At 41.0% G+C, this 21,777-nt stretch overlaps 2 protein-coding genes across 4 annotated transcripts; one reads left to right on the plus strand and one right to left on the minus strand.

Annotated features, from left to right (window-relative positions):
• The first annotated feature begins 313 nt into the window (after positions 1-313).
• Positions 314-7,372, plus strand: dffa (DNA fragmentation factor, alpha polypeptide). The gene is made up of 6 exons (XM_037105344.1): positions 314-550; positions 1,676-1,834; positions 1,913-2,067; positions 3,189-3,393; positions 4,519-4,634; positions 5,552-7,372. The coding sequence occupies exons 1-6, from the start codon at positions 457-459 to the stop codon at positions 5,777-5,779; spliced, it is 957 nt and encodes a 318-aa protein (XP_036961239.1). The 5' UTR covers positions 314-456; the 3' UTR covers positions 5,780-7,372.
• Positions 7,373-9,910: 2,538 nt separating this feature from the next.
• Positions 9,911-21,282, minus strand: masp2 (mannan-binding lectin serine peptidase 2). 3 transcript variants are annotated; one of them, XM_037102843.1, is made up of 8 exons: positions 21,203-21,282; positions 17,594-17,649; positions 14,766-14,860; positions 14,470-14,692; positions 14,203-14,380; positions 12,631-12,762; positions 11,060-11,256; positions 9,911-10,842 (listed from the first exon to the last, which is right to left on the minus strand). In XM_037102843.1, the coding sequence occupies exons 3-8, from the start codon at positions 14,771-14,773 to the stop codon at positions 10,669-10,671; spliced, it is 912 nt and encodes a 303-aa protein (XP_036958738.1). In that variant the 5' UTR covers positions 14,774-14,860; positions 17,594-17,649; positions 21,203-21,282; the 3' UTR covers positions 9,911-10,668. The 3 variants fall into 3 exon arrangements, with proteins under 3 accessions (XP_036958738.1, XP_036958739.1, XP_036958741.1); XM_037102844.1 differs by lacking the exon at positions 21,203-21,282 and adding an exon at positions 20,858-20,940; XM_037102846.1 differs by having other exon boundaries at positions 14,470-14,860.
• Positions 21,283-21,777: the final 495 nt, after the last annotated feature.

Below are 21,777 nucleotides of genomic sequence, written 5' to 3' on the forward strand. Positions count from 1 at the left end.
TGTGTAGTAATAAGGGAGCAAACACCGGTTACGCAGGGTTTTTACTGATGGATCGAAAAACCCTGTTACACATATCACCGCTTCTACAGATGCACTTCCCAGCCACAGAATTCAAATACGCACACAAGACATAAAAATAATAACGCCCCTTATATCCATGACCGCCATAACATCGTATTCAATGCTAAACTGTTTACAATAAACATTAAACCTAGAATTTAAAAACCGGAAACTGTAGGAGTTAGTACAGTAACTCCACAAGATGGCGCTGTTGCAACACGAACGATGCCCGCTGCCGTTAATCAATCAAAACAGAAGAAGAAGAAGAAGCCGTGGCGGTTGTTTCCGTGTTGGAAACTGCTCGAGACGAGATAGGAGGCGAGCACCACTGCCAGTATTTATCAGTTTTGGGATAAAAGAAGAAAGAACAGTTGTTTTCTACACACAAAGTCTAGGATGACAGATCGCAAACCGTGTAAGGTGTGCAACTTCACACGACAGAAGTCATACGGGTTGGTAGTTCCCTCCTTAGACGAGCTGAAGGTAAAAGGTGAGTTGTCAAAGTTTGACTTTAACTTGTAAACCTGTCAGAGAATCGTCTGTATACATGTGAGGCTCATATTCTAATAAGCGCTGCGTATGATACCGTCTTGTACAACAGCACCACACAACCCAGTCTTGTGTAGTCTTATGTCCTCTCTAGTTTACGTCGGTTTGTGTTTATTAATGCATCAATGCAACTTTGTAATATGAAAGTGAAACACAAAAGTTAAAGTGTAGAATCATCGTCTGCCCCCATCATCACCCTGTGAATACCCTGCATGTTTTTTTTTAGCTGACTTATCTGTCCTGATAGCTACTGAGCTGTCTGTCATCATCGTGTTCAAACTTGCATGAGCTGAACATGAAAAGTCAGCCCTCCAGTGCTGCTGCTCATTCCTGGGATGCTAGTCAGCAGGCGTTGCCCAAGATCAGTTTACTCTCCAGCAGGGTCTCTGACCATTAGATGTGCCAGTGTTTCTACATCTCGGAAATACAGATGTATTTTTGATGGTGGTAAAGTCCTGTAATTGCAGGTAACATTTGAAAAACTGCCATTCTAACCTTTATGCAAAGTTATAAAGAACAACAAAGTGTGCGGTACAGACATTGAATGATGTTGATTAATAAAGTGCACTTGGTCTTTCATTTGTATTTGGCATGTATGGATCTTCTCAGCAGGAATTTAAAAAAATGAATAAATAAAATATCGATGCATTCAGTACAGCCTGCACCCAAACCCACCAGAGGCAAGTCCACCTGACACATCATGGAGATGTAGATCTATCGCTGACTGAAAGCGTTCTCTGTTTTAAAAGAAAAGCCTAAGGTTAGGCTGACCAAGGGAGTAAGCAGCACAGTTACTCAATAGCGTGTGACAAATGTGAGCAGCTGTGATGGAGGAGGAGGTGACAACTTAAACTGATTGACTTGTTTGTTCAGAAGTCATTGGCATTTCCTTGAATCAGCTGAAGAGCAGGTTCTGTGTGAGCTTATGTGCTATCTCTGGACCTGTTTGTTTTGCTATTAGGTATATAGTAAAAATAATTTGGTACCTAAGATGTCTGTGGCATTATTATTTTAGGGTATTTACATAAGATCTGTTAAGTCTGTTGTTTCTCTGTTTGTCCCACAGGATGTGAGTTTCTCGGGTTCAGCCCCAGTGAGCCTGTCACAGTGGTCCTTGAGGACGATGGGACGATAGTTGAGGATGAGGCCTACTTTTTGTGTTTACCCTTAAACACAAAGTTCATGCTGTTGCATGATAAAGAGGCATGGTCTCCACTTCGCAGGAGTAAGCACATTTACTTCTGTCTCAGATTTGTCGAGCGCACAGCCGCATGTTTGGATACTTATATACTTTTCATTGTAGTGGATGGTGGCACAGCCTGGATGGCCCGGGATTCAATGATGCTTGAGACTGATGCTGTAGATGCCTCCAGTGCTGAACCACCCTGGGTGGACCTGGCTCAGCAGCTGAAGCAGGACCTTGCCAGCATCATCCTCATGTCTGAGGCAGATTTACAGGTACCAGGACTATTTCTCTATTATACCAACAGTGTTTGCTGTCATACCCTGGTGAGAAGGAAATTGTACTGCTAACTTAAAAACCAGTTTCCTCAGTTGTCACCATCTGCTTTGTCCTGTTGAAGGACGTCATCAGTAAGAACAAATGGGGTTGGGTCAGGGTGTCACAGACAGGGTATAGAAGTCAGAATGTACTGAGAGACAGACGAACATTGTTTTCGGTCTTACATACAGTAACACCAGCCTTGTGCTTTACAGTTAAACTACGTAACTTGCCTCTCTTTTACTCCTTTAGTTATTAGGGTTCACAGTGTAGTATTTGTCACTCATCTGCATAACTTGTGCACTTTAAAATCGTCTTTTATTTTATTTTATTTTATAAACATAAAAAGCAAACGGTGAATCACTCAGTAAAAACATTGTTTTGCCCTACACAAGCCTCACATTTTAGTCTCTCAGCCTCATTCCTTCCTTCTTTTATTTCGTCATGTGTCTTGCTGTGACTTCAAAGCACCTGTCATGGCAACTGAAAATCATTCGCTTGTCCAGTGAAGATGAGAGTTTGTCAAAACACTAAGTTTGACACAATATTTATTTCCTGGAAGATCTTTATTGCTTGCAAGCAATAGTCACTCATCAGTGGCACTTAGATGATGACTGAAGAGCGGCAGTCTCTTCTCAGAGTCAGAAAACAGATTCCCGTGATCTCCACGTCCACCTCAGGATGAACATAAAATGTCCTCTACACTTCATACGGCAGCCTATTTTTAGACCACATATTCGCAGAAGAGGCTTCACAAAACCCCCCTCAGGATGAACTCCTTAACTGAGTTCCTGTTATGTTTTCACAGCACAGTATACCATATACAATACATCCATTCATACTATGTAACCAGATGATTATCAAAAGACAGAGCTCATGTCTGAAGCCACCAGACACAAGATTTCTCCTTACATAGACAATAATGTTTTATCTATTTTGTCAAGATTCATATGTAAGGACAACATATTAAAATAATAGGGTACATTTAAGACTTTCCCTCACACACCACATCAATCTGGTAACTCTACTATGTTATATTATATTATTGCTTCATTCTTATCTGTGTCACCTACTCCAGACCTTAGTGGATGCCCCGTGTCCTGAGCTGGCCTCTGCACTGGGCTTCCAGGAGAAGAGGGCAGTGGACCTCCAGGAGACACTGCAGAGGGTTTTGGACCGACGCGAGGAGGAGAGGCAGTCCAAGGAGCTGCTCCAGCTCTACCTCAAAGCTGTGGAGCAAGAGGATGGACAACAGGAAGAGCCAAGCCAGCCCAGCCAAGGAGGTAGGGCTCTGTCATTATGTGGTGGTTTTCTTTTTCTCCATTTGATAAAAGAGTTATCCTAAATAAAGATGTAGCACGTTTCGTTCACAGCTTACCCTTTCATAGTTTGGTTTCATGGTCGATTCTGCGGCTTCCTAACACAATAGAACCTATGTGATAGCGTTGCTACTTTTTATTTGTATGTTTCCTTTGGGTTGAATAAACTCGACAGAAATACTAGTTTTTAAGTAAAATCTATTGCAGCGTGCTGTGAAGAGCCAACAGTGTGTTCATTAGAAAGTCTCAAGCTGCCCTTAAGAGCCTGTTTTACAAACTGAAAAATGCTATGTTACATCTGGCACTGGTATCTGGCTCATGACCTTTGCTGTGATGGTCTGTCTTTTTTGTGATAACCACTTTTCTTTTATTTGTTTTCAGACCGAAATTATGTTTTAGATATAATATTAAGTGTATTTTTATACTATATTCCTACTATAATAATGATGATGAAAAAGAAATAATATTAAGCTATGACTCTTAAAATGCCAAAGGTGCTCATATATCTTCCTCTATTCTGAATGCGATTTCATTAATAGCTGTGATCAGTAAGGATACACCATCCATCAAAATGATGACTAATCATGTGACTGTGTGGTCATACAGGAAGGTATTGACCCAGAAATTGCTTTTTATAACAGTCAGGGAACAAACCTGACTAGGCCTTAACCAGCATGTACAGCTGTCAGAATAAGACCAGTCCGAGTGATTAAGGAATCTGAAAACAATTCTTGATGAATGTCTATATATAGTAAGTATTCGTCTTAACAAACTGGGGACGCTATTTTTATTCAATAGATCAATTTTTAAATAAATCCATCACCGTAACTTTTAGTTCATATCCACATCAACAGGAATCATTCAACCTTAAACAAAAACTTTTTAAATAAATAAAATGCATGTGATGAACACAATGATAGATTTTCTTAACACGTTCTTGTGTTATTAGAGAGAGAGCTGTGCTTGTGACTTTTGGTCACTAGGTGGAACCGTTGTTTCTGTTGAATAATCCCTCTTTGCAGTGATTTATTAGAGCTATAACCTTACACAACACATCATCCTGAAAGAGAGCCTGTTTTAATGCATCAGGGGACGTGCCTGACGGGGTAGAAGTGGACTCCGCATCTGGATTCATGTCGAGGACTCTGATGGTCCTGAAAGGCAAATCAAGCCCAGAGAGCAGACTGTCCACTGAGGATCTGCAGGTAGTTCATGTACACCACTGATTCAGTCTGATTCAAAACTCCCACAGATGAAAATGCCAGAGCTGAATAGATTAATCCTGTGAAAGAAACAAATGACTAAATATTTTGATAATTGAATTGTTTAAGTCACTTTTAGTGCAAAAAAGTCAAATATTTGCTGGTTTCAGCTCCTTTAATGTGAGGATTTACTATTTTGTCATCTATGATAGTAACTGAAGGGTCTTTTGGTTTTGGTTGAACAAAAAACATTTTGAGGATGTCACTTTGGGCTCTGGGAAATAGTAGTGAGCATTTTTCACAACTTGTTACCTTTTTTAATTAAAGAAATAATCATGAAACATTTTGAGTGGTTAATCGATAATGAAAACAGTTGTTTGTTTCAGCCCTAACAAAATCCTGAAATTTGACTTTCATAGAAGAATTGTATAAAGCTGCAAATACCTCAGAGGATTCAGTCCCGACAGGTTTATTCAGTAGATTGAGAAACTAGACTGCATTGAAATGTAACAAAAATGTGATGCCTAAATGCGCCTTTAAATATCTCATTATATTCTTATATTGTTCCTTCAAACTCGAGGCTTATGCTGTAACATAAGCGATCAAGCCTAATAAGCAGCTGTAAAATTGATGAAGCAATTACATAAAATTTCAAGTCCCAGCACAACACATCCACTTATTAGTGACAGCGGGTCTGTTTATGTAATCCAAAGGGCATTGAGTAGAATGCAAGTGTAAGATTTTGTTTACTCTTACTTGCATTAACAAGGACAGGCAAATATTAGAAGCATCTGTCTATGTAATAACTCATTATTAATGTTCTATATAAACTTGACTGAGGGTAGAATTTAGTCAGCATAGTCAGTGTGAAGTTTCATGAATGACTTCCCGTGTTCGAAACCTCTCCCACGTTTGTTTAGCTGGTAGTGAGCAGAGGGCTGGAGGCTATGGAGCAGGTGCTTGGCTGGGACACGACGAGGACGTCGGCGCTGCTGCAGGCCTGCGAAGCTGAGCTGACCAGACGTCTCCAGCTGGTTCGGGCCGTGCAGTCCATCAGGAGCAACGCAGAGCTGGAGCGCAGTCAGCAGTCCAGCAAGAAGAACGCGGAGGAGCGAGATGTAGAAACCCCAGCCCAAGGCAGCAACTAGGCCGAGGCTTCACCTGAGCAGAGACTGATAAGAATTCACACTGCCTTGCCTCAGGGTCAGTCTGAATGGGATTTATCCTGTGGTATGGATAATATCCACAATGCTGGAGTCCATGAATGTTAATGATGTTGACGGCCGCGTCATTCTGTAAAAGTTGCAAACCACTTGAATGCGTTTGCCTCCAGAGGGAGCAGAGTGATTTGCACAAGTCATGTTTATCAAAGACAGGTTTGCATTAACCACTGGCATCAAGTTTTTATTGGCTCCTTTATTTTGATGAGTGCCATGCTGTGGAAACAACATTCATGTGAAACTTAAAGCAACAGTTCAACGTTTTTTGAAAATGTTTTTATTGAATTTCTTGCCTTTAGTTGTCTGAATGGAAGGCTGGAACAGGCTAGCTTCGCTTTGCATAAAAAAAAAACTGGACACAGACGGAAATGGTTTGCCTGCCTCTGTCTGGAGGTTACAAATTCCATCCACCAACATCTCATAAACTCACTAATTAACATCTCATATCTTCCTGTAATCTCTACTGGTTGCCTGGCAACTTCATTGTGATCATAAGACTTGTGGAAGTCACTGCACCGGACCAAGAGAAAGCCCGAATGTGATGTTTGTTGACTAACATATTAATTGGGCTATTGGGCTTTAGGGGTGCCAGTAGGCAGGTTTTGTTCCCTTTGACAGAGCCAGGCGAGCCGTTCCCACCTGTTTCCAGTCTTTGGAACTGCACTGCACTGCTGGGTTCAGCTTCATGTGTAGTGGACAGATTTGAGAGCGGTACCAATCTTCTCTGATATTCATGTCAAGGAGGCAAATAATCATATTTCCCAAAATCCCTAATTATTGCTTTAGGTTGTTTTGTTTTTTTTATAAACTGTTACTGTTGAATCATCTTCCCAGTCTTATTGTTTACATCCTGCCCCCTTAAACTCTGCAAATTAAGACAGAAGATGTGTCTTTTATGAATGTAGGTAACAAATGTACTTAGTACGAGCCACAGAAACGCTGTGGATCACCATCCTATGGTGAGTGACAAAAAAAAAAGCTTGTGTTTGTTGAAAATTATTTACATGTGCTGTCATTTAAATGACGTTTACATTTTGAGTTTGTGGGATCTTTTGTTGAGTTTATTTAATTTCATCCAGCTGGCAAACAGATTGATGTTCTGACTCAAAACCTCCTCTCACCCGTTATCTTCGCAGCTCTCACAGAAAGCTTTCAAAAATGTCACGTAGCCACTACAGTGCCATAGTTTTTTAAAAATGTTTTTCTTTCAGGTTTCTTTATTTATGCCGCGCAATGCATACATTCCATCATTTACAAAATAAACAATCTCAGCAGTTTTTTTTATATCTTGAATTTCATGTGACACTTCTTACCTTTTTTTTTTAGTCCATTAGTTGTCTCTTGATGTCTTGTGTCTTCTAACTTGGGATGAAAATGCGTAAAGATCTAGCAAACAGTTTTCCCTACAGTGAAGATGAATATATTTATAGATATACACTTGCCTTAACTTGGCATTTTCTTGTATATTTTGTACCACCGTCTTAGTGTACGTGAAGCATGGTGTGTTATGTCATCATTGATTGGTGAGGGATTTGTTTAGGGAATCAATACATAGAAAAATAGACTTTGGAAATACAATAATGTAAATATTATGGGAATCCCCACTTAAGCCACATACCAAAATAACTCATACAGCACTACATTAGAGTGACATGGGCTGCAGACAGAAGTCTCTCTGAAATATATGGAAATGTGGACATGGACCAAATAGATTTGTGTAAAAGCTAAGTTTGCATGGCATATATGCACTAATTTATCCCTTTAATAAAAAAGTCAGACAGATCACTTAGTCTGATAAGATACAAGACAAGATCGCTGCCTCACTGGACACATTATGAACGACCTTATGGCTGAGAATGATGTAGCTTTGTCTGTAAGTTGCATAGAAATTCTGAATGAGAGCTCATAGAGGACCATCTATCATACACTGTTATTGAAGTTATGTCTCAGTGGGGTGGCTGTGTGATGTAAGACGATGTGTGCGGGTCTGTGTGACTCATAGGTCAGGTGGAAGAGTTCCTTCATCATGGCTGTTGGCTCATCATCTATCTCTTGAACAATGAACACAAATGATGGCTGATTTGAATTTTCAGAGGGATCATCTTTTCGCATTGTTGCACTTAAGTATCAGCTGCAGAGGGAGAAAGTGGTCTTCAAGATCCGTTTGTACTCAGTATTGTCTCCGTGTCTGTCACAAAGCTCGAGACTCAGTGCATCACATACCAAAAGTCAGCCGTCACTGCTGTTTCATAACCCTAAGAATTGTCGTATGAGTTTCCAACACATTCATATTTTGTATTTAAAGGAGCTTTGGATCAGAATGGGACAGAGTTGGCTGGCTGGCGTGCTAACTTCTCTGCAACACAGTACACAGACGTCATTAGACGTCATCAAAAATGTGAATCATATTCTGTTACTATTTTGTTAATTTTTAAACTTTCTCCCCGCTAAAAGCCTTGCATTTTGCACCTTTTTCAAACAACAGACGTTACAAAGTTTTTTGTTTGTTTGTTTGTTTTTTACAAACGTTCATTTGACTGCTGTATGTTTTAAGGTGCATTTTAGAAACCTGTTGAATGGTGGTACGAGGGATTTTTTAAAAAAAGAAATAAACTAACCCTCAAATTTTTAACAGCTGCTTCTCCACTGCTCTCTATCGATAAAGATTTAGTGTATTTAGAATTATGCTCTGACAAATATGACTCACCAACACAGTTTGTGTTCTCTCTTCCTATGAAGACCTCATCAAAAGCTGAGTGTTTCGTGTTGAGGCAAGACTTAACTTTTGACTGGATCACGGATCCATCCCTTTGTTCCGGATCAGCGCCTTAATTAAACGGGGTCTATTCTGAGCTGAGACTTCCGAGAAGTTTGGTGGAAAATCCGTCCAGTAGTTTTTGTGTAATCCTGCTGACAAACCAACCAACAACCAGACACATGGATGCGGGTGAAAAACATGAACTCCTTGGTTATAAAAAGCCTTTACAAGAGCCAAAAAGACATTATTAATAACAAAACATTTTTTTCTAACACGGTGAAGCTCCTTCATCTCTCTCTCTACACCTGCACGGGTTCAGGCACGGGATGCAGGGTTAGCGACAAAATAGTGATGGGTATGTGAGCTGTAAGCCCATTGGCTGCATGCTGCTGTCAGATATCTTCCAACTGTTGGGTTAATGGGTTTCATGGTGTGCGTAATTCCTGTGGAATTAGCTCCAACTAGGCTGAACAGTGAGAAGTGAGCCAGGTGCAGAGGAGCGATCAGCTGTGCCATCATGTGTGACGCTGTGCCGGTGGATTAGATTATGAGCTAGCAGCGCTCAGGTAACAACTGCAGGTCTGCTCTGCAAGCACCCAGCTGCCCCGAGGACGGTCTGGGCATTTCATGCTGGGAAGATCACCAAAGACCTTCTGACACTGTTGGGTTGCAAATGCCGAGGTGATGCACGGGTCAGTAGCTGCGACATCTCGCCTTGCTTGTAGTTGTAGTGGCCTTCAAAGCACATGGTACGTCGCAGTGTAGTGGTTCAGGTTCAAGTTAACATGAAACTACCTTAAAGAAAAAAGAAGAAAGGAAAAAAAAACAAAAAAAAACAGTTCAGATAAATCAACACAAGTGCACTTCTTGCTCACATCGACACAGTCAGCCGTGCTCTTTTACCCCACTTGTGCGGCGATGATGGCGGAAACGCCAGCGAGCGAATGCAAACGTGTCAAATGAGAGTCAATTTCATGGGACTGAAGAACCCTGTAATGACTGTTTTGATAGAGTAGTGGCGCTGGGATTGCTGAGAACAAGCTGCATTATGTATGAAGGTTAAATGACCAGCATTCACCGCTTCTTAGGCCAGACTGACTGACTTCCAGAGTACTTTATGGAATTAATTTATTTCTCCCAGAACATTTAAATGCATTTCTGTCTTTAACTAGAAAAGAGCAGAGCGGTTTGCATTCGGTTGCAGTTTTCTTTGAAGATTTCTTTTTTAATTAAAATGCTTCCCGTGTGGCTTCAGGTTGTATGTTATGGTCACGGAATAAAAAATGGAAGAGGGTGTTTTAGTCCTCATTTATTTGTGCAAGTAACAACAACAAAACACACAATACAAGAGTTATTGAGAGAGGATCAGGCTGGTCAGATTGTAGTAGCATCTTGCCAACAACAAAGAAATAAAACTATGGTAATTAAATTATCAATAACATCGCTTGAAATTTGGAGAGTATCTTTGTAGCACTGGTGTCACAAAAAAAAGCTTGTGTTAAAGGGGCACTATGTAGTTTTGGAGAAGTAATTAAAACTCAGAGTTTTGTATTTACAATACTCGTGGTAATTATACAAACTCAGAAATATATATTTTTTTTCCAAAACTGAATAAACAAACTGTTTTCAGAATAAAATAAAGTATATCACAGTGTGAAGCTGGACAGGTGGCAGGGTCCGCCACATATTTAAAAAAAAGTTTGTTTAGACATAAAAAAAAACAGTCAATGAAGACCCCATACATTGTGCACCTTTAACTTGCCATGATGTAAAACTGTGTAAAATGTTCACATAGCCTATGACTACAGCTACATTGTTTTTTGTCAACAGACCATCAGTCTTGAAGCAACATTATGTAAGATTTTGTCTGACAATAACAGCTTCAGAATGGTGTTGACGGTACCAGTGTCCTGTAATATGGATGGCGTCTCTGTCTCTATCGCTTGTTGTCACTTCAGTGAGAGGGTACCACCTACATTACGTCTGACCTGTGATTTGTATTTACAATAGCGGTGCTGCACAAAATCGCACAAAACGGCAATTTCTACAACGTGTTGCTTTAACTCAAAGTGAGGGGTTCAGCCTTGGTGCTGGTGTAGCTGATCTTCCATCCCTTGTTTTTCCCAGTAGCATCAGATCTGAACGTGACATGCACCTGGTAGCTTCCTGTGTCAATGCTGCCCGGTGGTATCGACCCGCAGTAGGGTCCGTACTCCTGTCCCGCTGTTGAAATCTTGCAAAAAGGGAAACATCAATTAAGAAACAGAGATGTTGATTCATTAAACGCCTGACTGATTTACGTCCAGGCGAACTTAAAATGGGCAGGAAATGGCATGGCCATACAGTATATCACCCGAGGAGGACAAGTCAGTAAACACGCTGCCTCCACAAGCATGAGGATGAATACATTGCTTATTCATCTTCCCGTGTGTGTCAGTCACGCGACTAACCTTCAGCATGTCGTATGGACACGGCACCTCTGGGTGTCTCTCTATGTCAAAGGGTTCCAGGAACTCCAGGATTATTCTGGAACCCTCCGGCAGACGGATGGTGTGCTCACACTGACTCATGGGGGGGTAGGGATTTGGGTAGTCTGGACTGGTCAGAACCCCCGACAAGGAGGTCAACACCTGGCTGACGCATGGCACTGCAGGCAAGACTTACACTCTAATTAAAGGGGTACTCTGTAGTTTTGGATAAGAAATTCAAACTCAGTATATCAGTGCCTAACAATATTTATATTATTAAAGATTTAATGATTTACAGGAGGAGGAAAATAAGGTCCCAGAGCAGCAATTGAAGCTAGAAAGGTGGCAGGGTCCGCCACAAACAAACAAAGTAAAACAATATGAAATTGTGTTGTCCTTTAAGGTCAGTCTGTTTCTGCCATAAATATCAATCAACGAAGATCTTTCGCTTCCGAGTTAAAAAATTCTTCCCCGAAACTGCAAAGAGTCACATATAAACACGGATGTTTTTTTAAAGATATTCTGTCCAGTTTGTCCCTAACCCTGAAATGAGAACATTTTTTGATCAATAGAAAGCATTATTCACATCTACCGCGACATTTCCCAGCAACATAAATGATGGCGTTCATTTAAGTTTGCGCTATTGCCCCGGCAGATGTTGCAGACAAAAACAAATGAATTTCGCAAAAGAGGCTGAGTTGCTGTAATTCATATAATTAGTACAATCTGTAGGCAGATAATCATTTTGGCCTATTCATTGCATGATTTGTTTTGTCACCCTTTTTTTCCTCTGGCAAAGAATAATAATTCGAGGCACATCAACCGGTAATTGTGATTAATTATCCAGTGTCAGTACACTATTAGTGCTGCTCACAGGTATCAATTTTTGATGTCATTTTGAAGTTGCTTTTCCCTCAGGAATCTGCAGTTATTAACCCAGCCATACTCCAGCCGGCAAAGATCAGCCACTTTATGCATCAGTGTGCCTTTTAAGTCTGGAATTATGTTGCACAGGGAAGCTATGATGGCCAGAAAAATCCAATCTAGAAATATGTCAACTGTGTGCCCTGTGTGAAATGTCAGAAAATTGTTTTTTTGATCATTTGTTCTGCGCCCCTGTGAAATATTGAGAACATTTTGGAACACAAATGACTTTTTTTTCCTCCCATGTAGTTACAAGTTTACAATCCAGCAAACGCATCTGATTTTTTTCGTCAAAAAATTAGTGGCTTTGACCAAGTGAACTGAAAGAATTTAGCCATGATTTGATGATATGAACAGATGCTGTGGAATTAAAATACACTGAATAAAACAGCAGAGGTCAATGAGCACTAATGAAAATGGCTTTGCTTCACTGCAATCAATATCTGCAGTGTCCGTGTGTCTATACAGAGCTCACCAACAGTGTATTTAGCCTGATAAAACACCATATACCTTATTAACAGAGATCAATATACAGTTAAGCGCTCTCTGCCAAGCTCTTAACGCTGCACCTCACCTCATTATCCAGCCTTTCACTCACTTTGATTACGCTCAGATGAATGTGCTCTTACCTGTGCAGGATCTGTTGTTGTCATGGAGAAGGTATCCCTGTCTGCACGTGCAGTAATATCCACCAATGTAATTGTGGCAAAAATGGTCGCACGCTCTCTCCCCGTCTAACTTGGACTGACACTCGTTGATGTCTGTTAGAAGATAGAAAAACACCAAACGTACTTTTCCGTACACGAACATACGTAAAATGGGAAACTGAGCAGAAATCTTTATATGAATGTCTTTCTGAGCATCAAATAATGTGTGGTTATTTATTTATTTTTTTCTTTATGGAGCGTGTTTGTCGCCCATAGATGATGATATCACCACAGATATTAGACTAGTCTGGTGCGCCTTGAAGGCAGCATGAGTGGGATTTGTCGGTTGCAGTTTTTTTTAACACAACTTTCACGGTTGGCCCCTCCTCGCAGGCTCAGAGACACCACCAGATGGGAGCTTATGATCCGGCACCTGGTGGCTTCATTTTTATCCCTCTCTCACACCCTTTACTAGCTGCTGCACCCACTGCCCAAAGGTTGACGCCCAAAAAACATCTCAGAAAAATGAGACTATACAGGCAGATGGCAGGATTTCTGCAGATGCAGACATCCCCACACACTCCCAGTGCATCATATTTGATGACTCGGATACACACTCATTGAGTCGTGGCTCACAAAAAAATGCTGCCAATGACGTCAATTGGTGGAAAATTAACAATCAATAGGTGTGGACAGCTGCTGGAGCCAGCTCTGAGGTGTGATCGTTGCATCCAATTATAAAAGCACGTCCAGGTGCTATATGACTACTGTGACAGTATTAAAAATGCTTAAGAAACAGAGAACTGCACTCAGAAACGGTGCCTTCAAACGAGCCATCAGAATCTCTGTACGGTTGGGATGTCACAACTGCACAGTCAACCCCCTCAGTAATGCCCCCAGTGCAGCCCTGGTAGCAAAAACACCAGCAGACCTGATGTGGAAACAGGGTGCATAGTGCTTGCTCAGGTCTGTGGGAGCTGACCAATCAGAGCAGACTAACCTTTTTGGGAGCAGGCCCTTACAGAGACAGGCACTAAAGTGGACCGTTCAGACAGAGTGAATAGAGGTGCTGCAGCAATGGAAAGTATGTATGTGATTTTGAACATTAAAGCATGTAAACATTTTATAGGCGATGCCCCATATGGGAGCTATAAAATGTGGAGTTAAATGGGAGAAAGCACTAATTGCATGGAAACCAAAATTGCAGACTGTCTGTTTTTCAACTTTAGAGTCAACACTTTGATCCCAGAGGAGACTGCAAGATAAAAAGAGAGTGTTTGTAATTAAACCACATTCTGGTTAGGTGTTCTGGCAAGTACATGTCAAGCTACTATTCAAACTGCAGATTGTGTTATTACATTCAGAGAGGCTGATTTTATGTACATTTTGTGCCTAGTAGCCTTTGTTGCACTTTCCAATTTGTGCCATTGTTTTTTTCTGCAATATAATTCTGCTATTATTTCTCTAGAAACTCCAGGACACGTTGCTCTGTGTAATTACACCCACCAAAAATGTATCTGCCTTCTGGCAGGAAATGTCACTGTTCTGCATCACCTTCTGAGGTGTAAAATGCTTGGAAGCCTGTGAATCGGCCCTCGTTAGAGTAGTCACTCCTAAAGACCACTGACATGAGGTTCCCGGCTGACAGGATGACCGTGTTCCTAGGGGTGCTTTCATGGTTCTTCTCCTCCTGGCCACAGAACCGCAAGGTTTCATTCCCCTCTGCCAAAACCTGGTTTGACAAGGTCAGAGGCTTTATTAGTGAGCAGGCTACAGACCCAAGTGCAGACAATGGAAGTTAAGAGTTTCTCCTGCATGTACCTGGATGTAATCATATTCACACTGGGGTGAGGGCTCCATGCTGAAGTGGCTGAAGTAGAGTTTGACCCTGTGGCCATCCGGGACACTGATGTTCCACACTGTGTGCTGGTTGTCAGGGTATGGCTGGGGGAAGTTGGGGGAGGTGAAGCTGCCATAGAGCCCCGTCATCTCCACACTCAGCGAGACATGCAGGAGAGAAAACAGGGCAAACACACAGCAGCCACTGGGCAAAATGATGTGTCATGGCAGCAGTTTCAAGGATTATTTAGCAGAAATAAATGCTAGCTGACACTCACCTGCTCATGTTGAATAACAGTCACCAGATATTTGGCGTTGCTTTGGAATGATTTGCTCTCAGTGAGCTGAGGGTAAATGAACCCGGATGGCCGGCCTGTCGACATTTAGGTAAACATATTGAGACAGGCACATGATCTGTTTGTCATCATTCCCCCACCTCCCTCGGTCACAGAAATCTATCAAACCGATGCACGTCAGAATAATTTATATTCATCCTTACTCTGTTAAACTAATTTTCCTTTTGCTTTCTCTCTTCAAATCAGCTTTTACAAGTGGGAAATTATAGTTTCCTACTACTATTTGAATAAAACTGACCGCATTCCCCAAAAAACACAGGAAGAAAGACACTCCGGACGTCACTTGGTTGCCCAAAAACTACATTTCGAACAAGTTTATGTAGTTTTTGCCACCTTTGGCTGGTAGAATGTATTGATTTGAGCAATTCTAATCATAAAAATGAATGTTACACTAAATTACATTTCTGAAAATGGAGATCATCTATCGCCTGCGTCACACTTCAGTGCCCTGTGAAACTTTCAGAGCCCTTATTTGATTATTTCTGAGCAGTAGAGCTGTCAAATAAAAGCCTAAATACACAATATCCACAACAATTACCAGCCCGGGCTTTTTGTTTGCACATCAACAAAAGTCCATTCATAGCAGTTCGATCTCTGGCTCCTCCTGTCAGCGTGTCGAAGTAACCAAGGGCAGGACACTTAACAACTGAACGGCAGCTCTGTTGCCATAGTTGTGCGTTTGAATGAGAGACAAATTGTGAAGCGCTTTGTAAGGGAGAAAAGCACCATGTAAGTGCAGTCCATTTACCATAATTACTGTACCAGGGACAAAAAACAGTCAGTGGTACATCAACGACCGTTTCCCAGTGAGTGAAAGCAGACTGCATTGTGTTTTTTTTTATTTTTCATTTTTACTTGTCTGCACTGTGCCAGATGCTTTAAAGCCAGACTTGATTGTTAATGCTTTTAGAATACAGGACTTGTATTCATGCTGCATGTTTTGATAGAGTGTAGATATTGATGTTATTCAGCAGTGATGGAGGCTTTCAGCCGGCATCAGTTATGTAAGCTTGTACTGCCAACCCCCATTTTCCCTAATGCTAAAGCACTAATGGCCAGTCTTTGAAGTGAATTATAATAATTATCCACATAAACATCAACGTTTATTTCCCATTGCAGATGACCTCTGTGATGGTACTCTTTTTAAACGGTGCCATGACCTTTGCATTTCTCCTGATTGTAAGCTGATGGGATGTTAAGCCACAGCGGAGAGCACCGGCAGATGTTCTCCTCCGCGTTATCATCCAGGTGCCACTCAGGCTTTGATGCACCCACAGAAATAACAGACGCCGACACTAAACAAAACATTCCTGCAAAATGTAGTTTTATCATAAATGTACAATTAATACTAATTGTGGCACTGCGTCATTCAGACCCAGAGTCTCATTTCTGTTGCCTCTGGCAGTCCAAATTCATTTCAAGCTTCTGGGCCTTTGTTAAAGAACTCAGTGGGATCTTACAAGTGGAAATAGAGAAGGATCCGGAATTTTTGCCACCTTGGCTTGCCCTCCGAGAAGCTGCATCACCCCCTATAACGTGGGTGACTTCCTGACAAAGCATTGTTACTCTTTGTTAGGGACTTGTGAGTCCCTCATGAAAGAATATTACTGATGGACAAAGGGAATCGCAAACTGTTTTCTTTTGTTCTTCTTTCTTCTTACTTTACCTGCAGATTTGAAAACTGAACACGGAAGCCTCTGGGGGCCACGACCTGTTCTTTAGGCGTTCATGTGTTCTCTATTATTCAAGGTGAAAATCAAATGCAATAATGTGCTCCCAACATATGCAAGTACATTTGCATGTTGTATTCAATTTATTGATGTCTTACTGTTTCATAAGTACCTCTCGTCACCTCTGTATTTTATTGCTGATATGCTTTTTGAAATAATGCATCACTTTATAAGTGCAGTTAAATCAGTTAAATTTTGTACATTAAAGTGTGTTTTGCAGGTCTTGGGTCAAAAAAAAAAAAAAGGAGTGTAGAGCCTTTCGTGACTTAAGAGGAAGTTGCTGTCAATCTGATAAATTGCCCTCAGTGATGACACTCAGTGGCAAAGTTGCATTGTGGGTGATGTTGGCACCAGGGTTGTGAATAGCAGCATTACACTCTTGCTGTATAACACTGTATTGTAAAGAGGGTTGCTTGTTCCACTCAGGAGATCTGGCGACACCGGACAATGGGATGTTGAAGGGCCCTCATCATCAGATCCACTAGTGTCATGATTGGGTGTGTATGATTACTGCCCCACACTGAGACTGTGCTTCTGATTACTGATCATGCTGATCACAAAACATCTTCACTTTGGTAACCCTCAATATCTGGCTTGAAGGACCATCTGAAAGAAAGGCTTAGGAATAACCGTTACATTTTCTGGCTTATTATGTTGATTAACCAATTACATCCAGCCGAGGAAGAAGCATTAACTCTGTGATATATTCAATGCTGTTACCACCAGTAAACACAATCCACTAGTCCTAAGCAAAACTTTGAACCAAGCATATTGAGCCTTAAGTAAATAAACGCTAATCATAAGCAAATCTCTATTTTCATAATCTGTAGAAAATTAGTTGGAAAAATGTAATGACACTTTAAAATGCATGACAGCTTCTATCGCTTTAACTCCCTTTATACCACTATACTAAACCGGGTGGAGCAGCATACTAAGCACTGTTAGCCTTCCATAATGAAAAATAAAAATACCAAGCTGTGCCTCAAACAACTCAGAAATCGAAAAATGTCCACCTCCTACCTGAAATGAACGATGGAAGGGAGCAGTTGTCTGTCGTCACACATCAACGGCAGCACCTGTTGGGTAGGGTGTATTTGTAATTGAGACTGTGCATACGCTTGCAAAACAAACATTATATTGTCATAGTATGCAATGTCTTTTGTTAAGTTGTTGTGCAATGTAATGATTTGAGTTCAGAAAACGGGAAGTTTCAGCTAAAAAAATCTGACCTCTGAATTTGACCTAAACACAGCATAAGGGTCACGAAAAAGGTCCAAACTGATTGGTTGTGACTCAGGCTGGTGAATCTTCACACATGAATATCAAAAGGTTTTGTAGAGGAATGTTAAACTTTTGCTGTAACAAAATGAATCTTTGTTTTGAGGTATGATGGATCACACACATCATTTGTTGATGGCTTTCTGGCTTCACAAAACGTAGTTTGTCACAAAAAGACTGTGAGGTGCATTAAATTTATTCACTGCCAGAGCTGGATTTCCCTTAAAGTGATTTGATAAGGTTGACCGTAACTTTACGTTCTAAATGTCATTGCAGAGATTGGCGGTGAAATGCCACTGCTGTACTAATTACAAACTGCAAGACAGCCGATCCTTCATAATCTACTGCTTGTTTGTTTTATTGCGTCGACACAGAAGATTTTTTTTTTGGAGTGTGGAGGACTGCATGTTCTAAAAGAGACCCCGCGTGCTTCTAAAATGCCTACGGCTACTCACAAACAGCACCTTTTTCCAAAGGACGCACTTTGTAGCGGCTAACCTTTTCACACCCTAAGGTCGTACCTCTTGCACCCTCGGGTCCTACCGTTCGCACTGTGAGGTCATACCTTAGGGTGTGAAAAACCTTTCCTTTTATTGTTACAAGCTGTGAACTGGAGGCAGAATTCAATAATGCAGATGGAAACCAAAGGGAGGACAGCACAATTAACACATGAAAGGTTAAAGTGTGAAGCCTGAATGCATAGCAGAGGTGAAATGTTTGATGTACTTCTAAAAATCCATATCTGAAAAATAAATAAATACTAAGAATCAAACACAAGAATAGAATATTCATATTCCTGTAATACAGTGCATTTTAGTTCTGATTCCCTCTTCAGGCCGAGCTTCAGGGAGACAGGCTGACTTTAGCGGTGATGTCATCCGAGGATGAAACCTGCAGCTGCTCTTTGGTCGGTGAATAATGGGATGACTGCTGACACCGTGACAGCAGCCATGCTGACTTGACTGGCTCACGAGGACTTTGTGTGATTCGCAGCTGAACGGCCTTCGTCTAAATGAAATAAACAGATCTGTTCAGCAATTTGCTGTGAAAAAATGACTCCAAATGACTCGTGACCTGGTGATGAATTCAAGAGAGGAGTAGTAGAAGAAGTTATGTGTAGACATCTTCGGGCTTCAGGAAACAAAAACAAAAAGAAAATGATATCAAATACTGGAACAAAATCACCACTGCTACATGCTATTTGTTGCGAGTATGAATCCAAGGTGACAAATGCTTACATATTGCACCTTTAAGTTTAAAATAGATTAGCTAGTGCTTTCAAGGGAAGATCCTTTGACCTAATTCAAGTAAATGTCACTTGCCTTTGTCTTAATAAGCAATTTTACCTTCATTTTTGTTATTCTGAACGCGATACAAGGGACACGTCTGTAAAAAAAGACAAACATCTAATCTCAAGCCCTTATATCTAACTGAGATCTTATTTTTGGTTTATCAAAAAAAAAAAACTTCATTTATTTTGTCACATTCCACTGAAAACAATGGTGCTTCAGACAGGTTACATCCCATTCAGTGAGAAAATGAACAAAAATATAGTCTCAAAATAATCATTAGAGCTATCACCCCTCGCTGACTATGACAATAACATCAACCATTAGATTTCTACGGCAATGGAAAAACAAGCGTGGGGCACATAAAAACTGATGAAGACTAAATCCGGAATGCACTAAAAGATCCTCGACTGCAGCTTGTTAGTTTTAACCTGATCAGATAAGCCTTGCAACATGAAAAGCTTATATGTGACTTAAATCAAACATGACTCCCATACTCTAAGCACAAACCTTCATTACAAAGGGTTTCAGGACACGATTATTAGGTCAAGTATTGCACACGTGCGTCATCTGCAAAGCACATTCGCAAGACATCGGCTAAACTCAGCCTGTGCATGCACCATGGATGATTTGCTCACACACACGGAGCCGAACATGCACTTGAAACATGCGGCAGCACAAGGGAACAGGCCAATCTGATTTCAGCGTGATCGAATCCTGAAAGTCCATGTGCGCAAGACAGGTGCTGTCCTCGCAGCAGTTTCACTTGCTTCCTGTACCGTGCAGTAATGAAGTGCTTCCTCATAGGAAGTCAGCCAGTCATTAAATAAAGGAGAGGCCACCTGAGATCAATCGAAAAGACGAAACAACGGCGACCGTGTCCGGAGAGTCAACAAAAGGCAGCGATGGAGAAGCAGAAAGCGACATCTTCAGATCATAACGGTTGCTGGAAGGAGGCAAAGAGGGAAAGGTTCTTTCTTTTCCTCTTTTTGCACTATTTACTCATCTCTCTGCTGTATCTCTCTGAACATCTTGTGCTAGAAACAAATTACAGCCACGCTTGAACACTTTGTAAGTGTATTTACCCTCACTATGACATCCCTCTGCGTCTTCATCCTCACTGTCATCCTCTTTCTCATTTCCACCGGCTGCAATCACAGTTGTCTCAGCCACCCACATGCTGTAAACTGTAATTAAGGACTTGAATAAGTGGGGATGTGTCACTTGAGCTGAACACAGAGGAACAATGTGGAGTTAACCCACTGTAATTTGCTCGTCTGCTGTAGTTCTGCAGGGACGACAGAGTTTAGGCTTCCACAGCTAACTACCTGCTGCAGATAACAGATGGTTTAAAAGGCCACGCTGTCTCCTAGTGTGAAATACTCAGTCACCGATTTGTCAGCGTCTGATTAGATGCATGACTTTCAAATGTTACTGGCAGGAACATCCACATTTAATCCACAGAACAGAGGAGGCTGTTTCACATGGTGTTGCCTCTAGCTCTTCTGTGGACTCACTCTGACTTGAGGCTCGAGGCCAGATGTTCATGAGAAAGAAACAGAATTGATTGAATGCCGTCAATGTATATTAACATTTTCCTTTGTTCTCCGTGCCGAGCAGCAGGCTCAGTTTAATGTTTCCATTAGCGTTGCCATTGTTTTCGCACATTGTGCGTGGGCACAGAGAATGCATTAAATTGCATGAAACAAAAACACACCTGGAAGTGTCTCGCAGTGATTTCTTTGCAAAGCACTCACTTAAATTTCCGGCATGTTCGTCATCCACCATGAGCTTCCTTTAGGGGATGCTTTGGAGAAAATGGCACGTAGAAGTGTGTCAAGTAAACGTGGGGATTTAAGAGTGTGTGAACATGCAAATTAATGGCAGAAATAAATGCTACTGCATAAGCACTGTTCAAAGAGAATACACAAGGGAACAGAGCCAGTCTGAAGTTGCTCTGCTTGTATCAGAAGCATGCAAACCAAAACACCTCCATTAATCAAAGGACTCATTTTGTGTTGGAAAGTGAAAAATATGACATACTTAAATATATCAAGCTTACCTTCTGATGTCAAGTCAAATTGCCTTTTTGATCATTAATCAAGTTCAACCAATCAAGTTTTGAATATCAATATGTGATGACATGATTTAAGCTGCAGCAGGAATGATATTATTTGTATTTATTTCCCAGGTTACAATTTTATCATAATTACACACCAGAATCAGCAGCAGTCAGTTTATCAACAGGAGAGAGAGCAAAGCATATATTTCTCATTTCTGAGTTAACACTTCTTTGTGAAGGCAATTTTTCGGAACATATTCAACAAATAATGCTTTTGAAAAGTGATGTGGACAAAATCCACCATTTCAAAAGGTGGCTCCACAATGTCTCCTGGTCTAAGGCCCCCTATGCTTCTACTGATTGATTCTGTGCATGAGGAAATGTTCTGGCTGATTTAGATAGCTGATTTAAATCTCTCTGTCACATTAAACAATTATTACATTTTGTGGTATACATTACAGTAAGGTATAAAAACATGAGAGAATTACGGCGCGAACAAGGAATGACCCAGGAACGATTCATAGTTAATGGATCATTTGGGAGAAATTCCTGAATAACTGGGATTAAAGGACTAT

Source organism: Acanthopagrus latus, chromosome 7, assembly GCF_904848185.1.
Source record: "Acanthopagrus latus isolate v.2019 chromosome 7, fAcaLat1.1, whole genome shotgun sequence".
NCBI lineage: Eukaryota > Metazoa > Chordata > Actinopteri > Spariformes > Sparidae > Acanthopagrus > Acanthopagrus latus.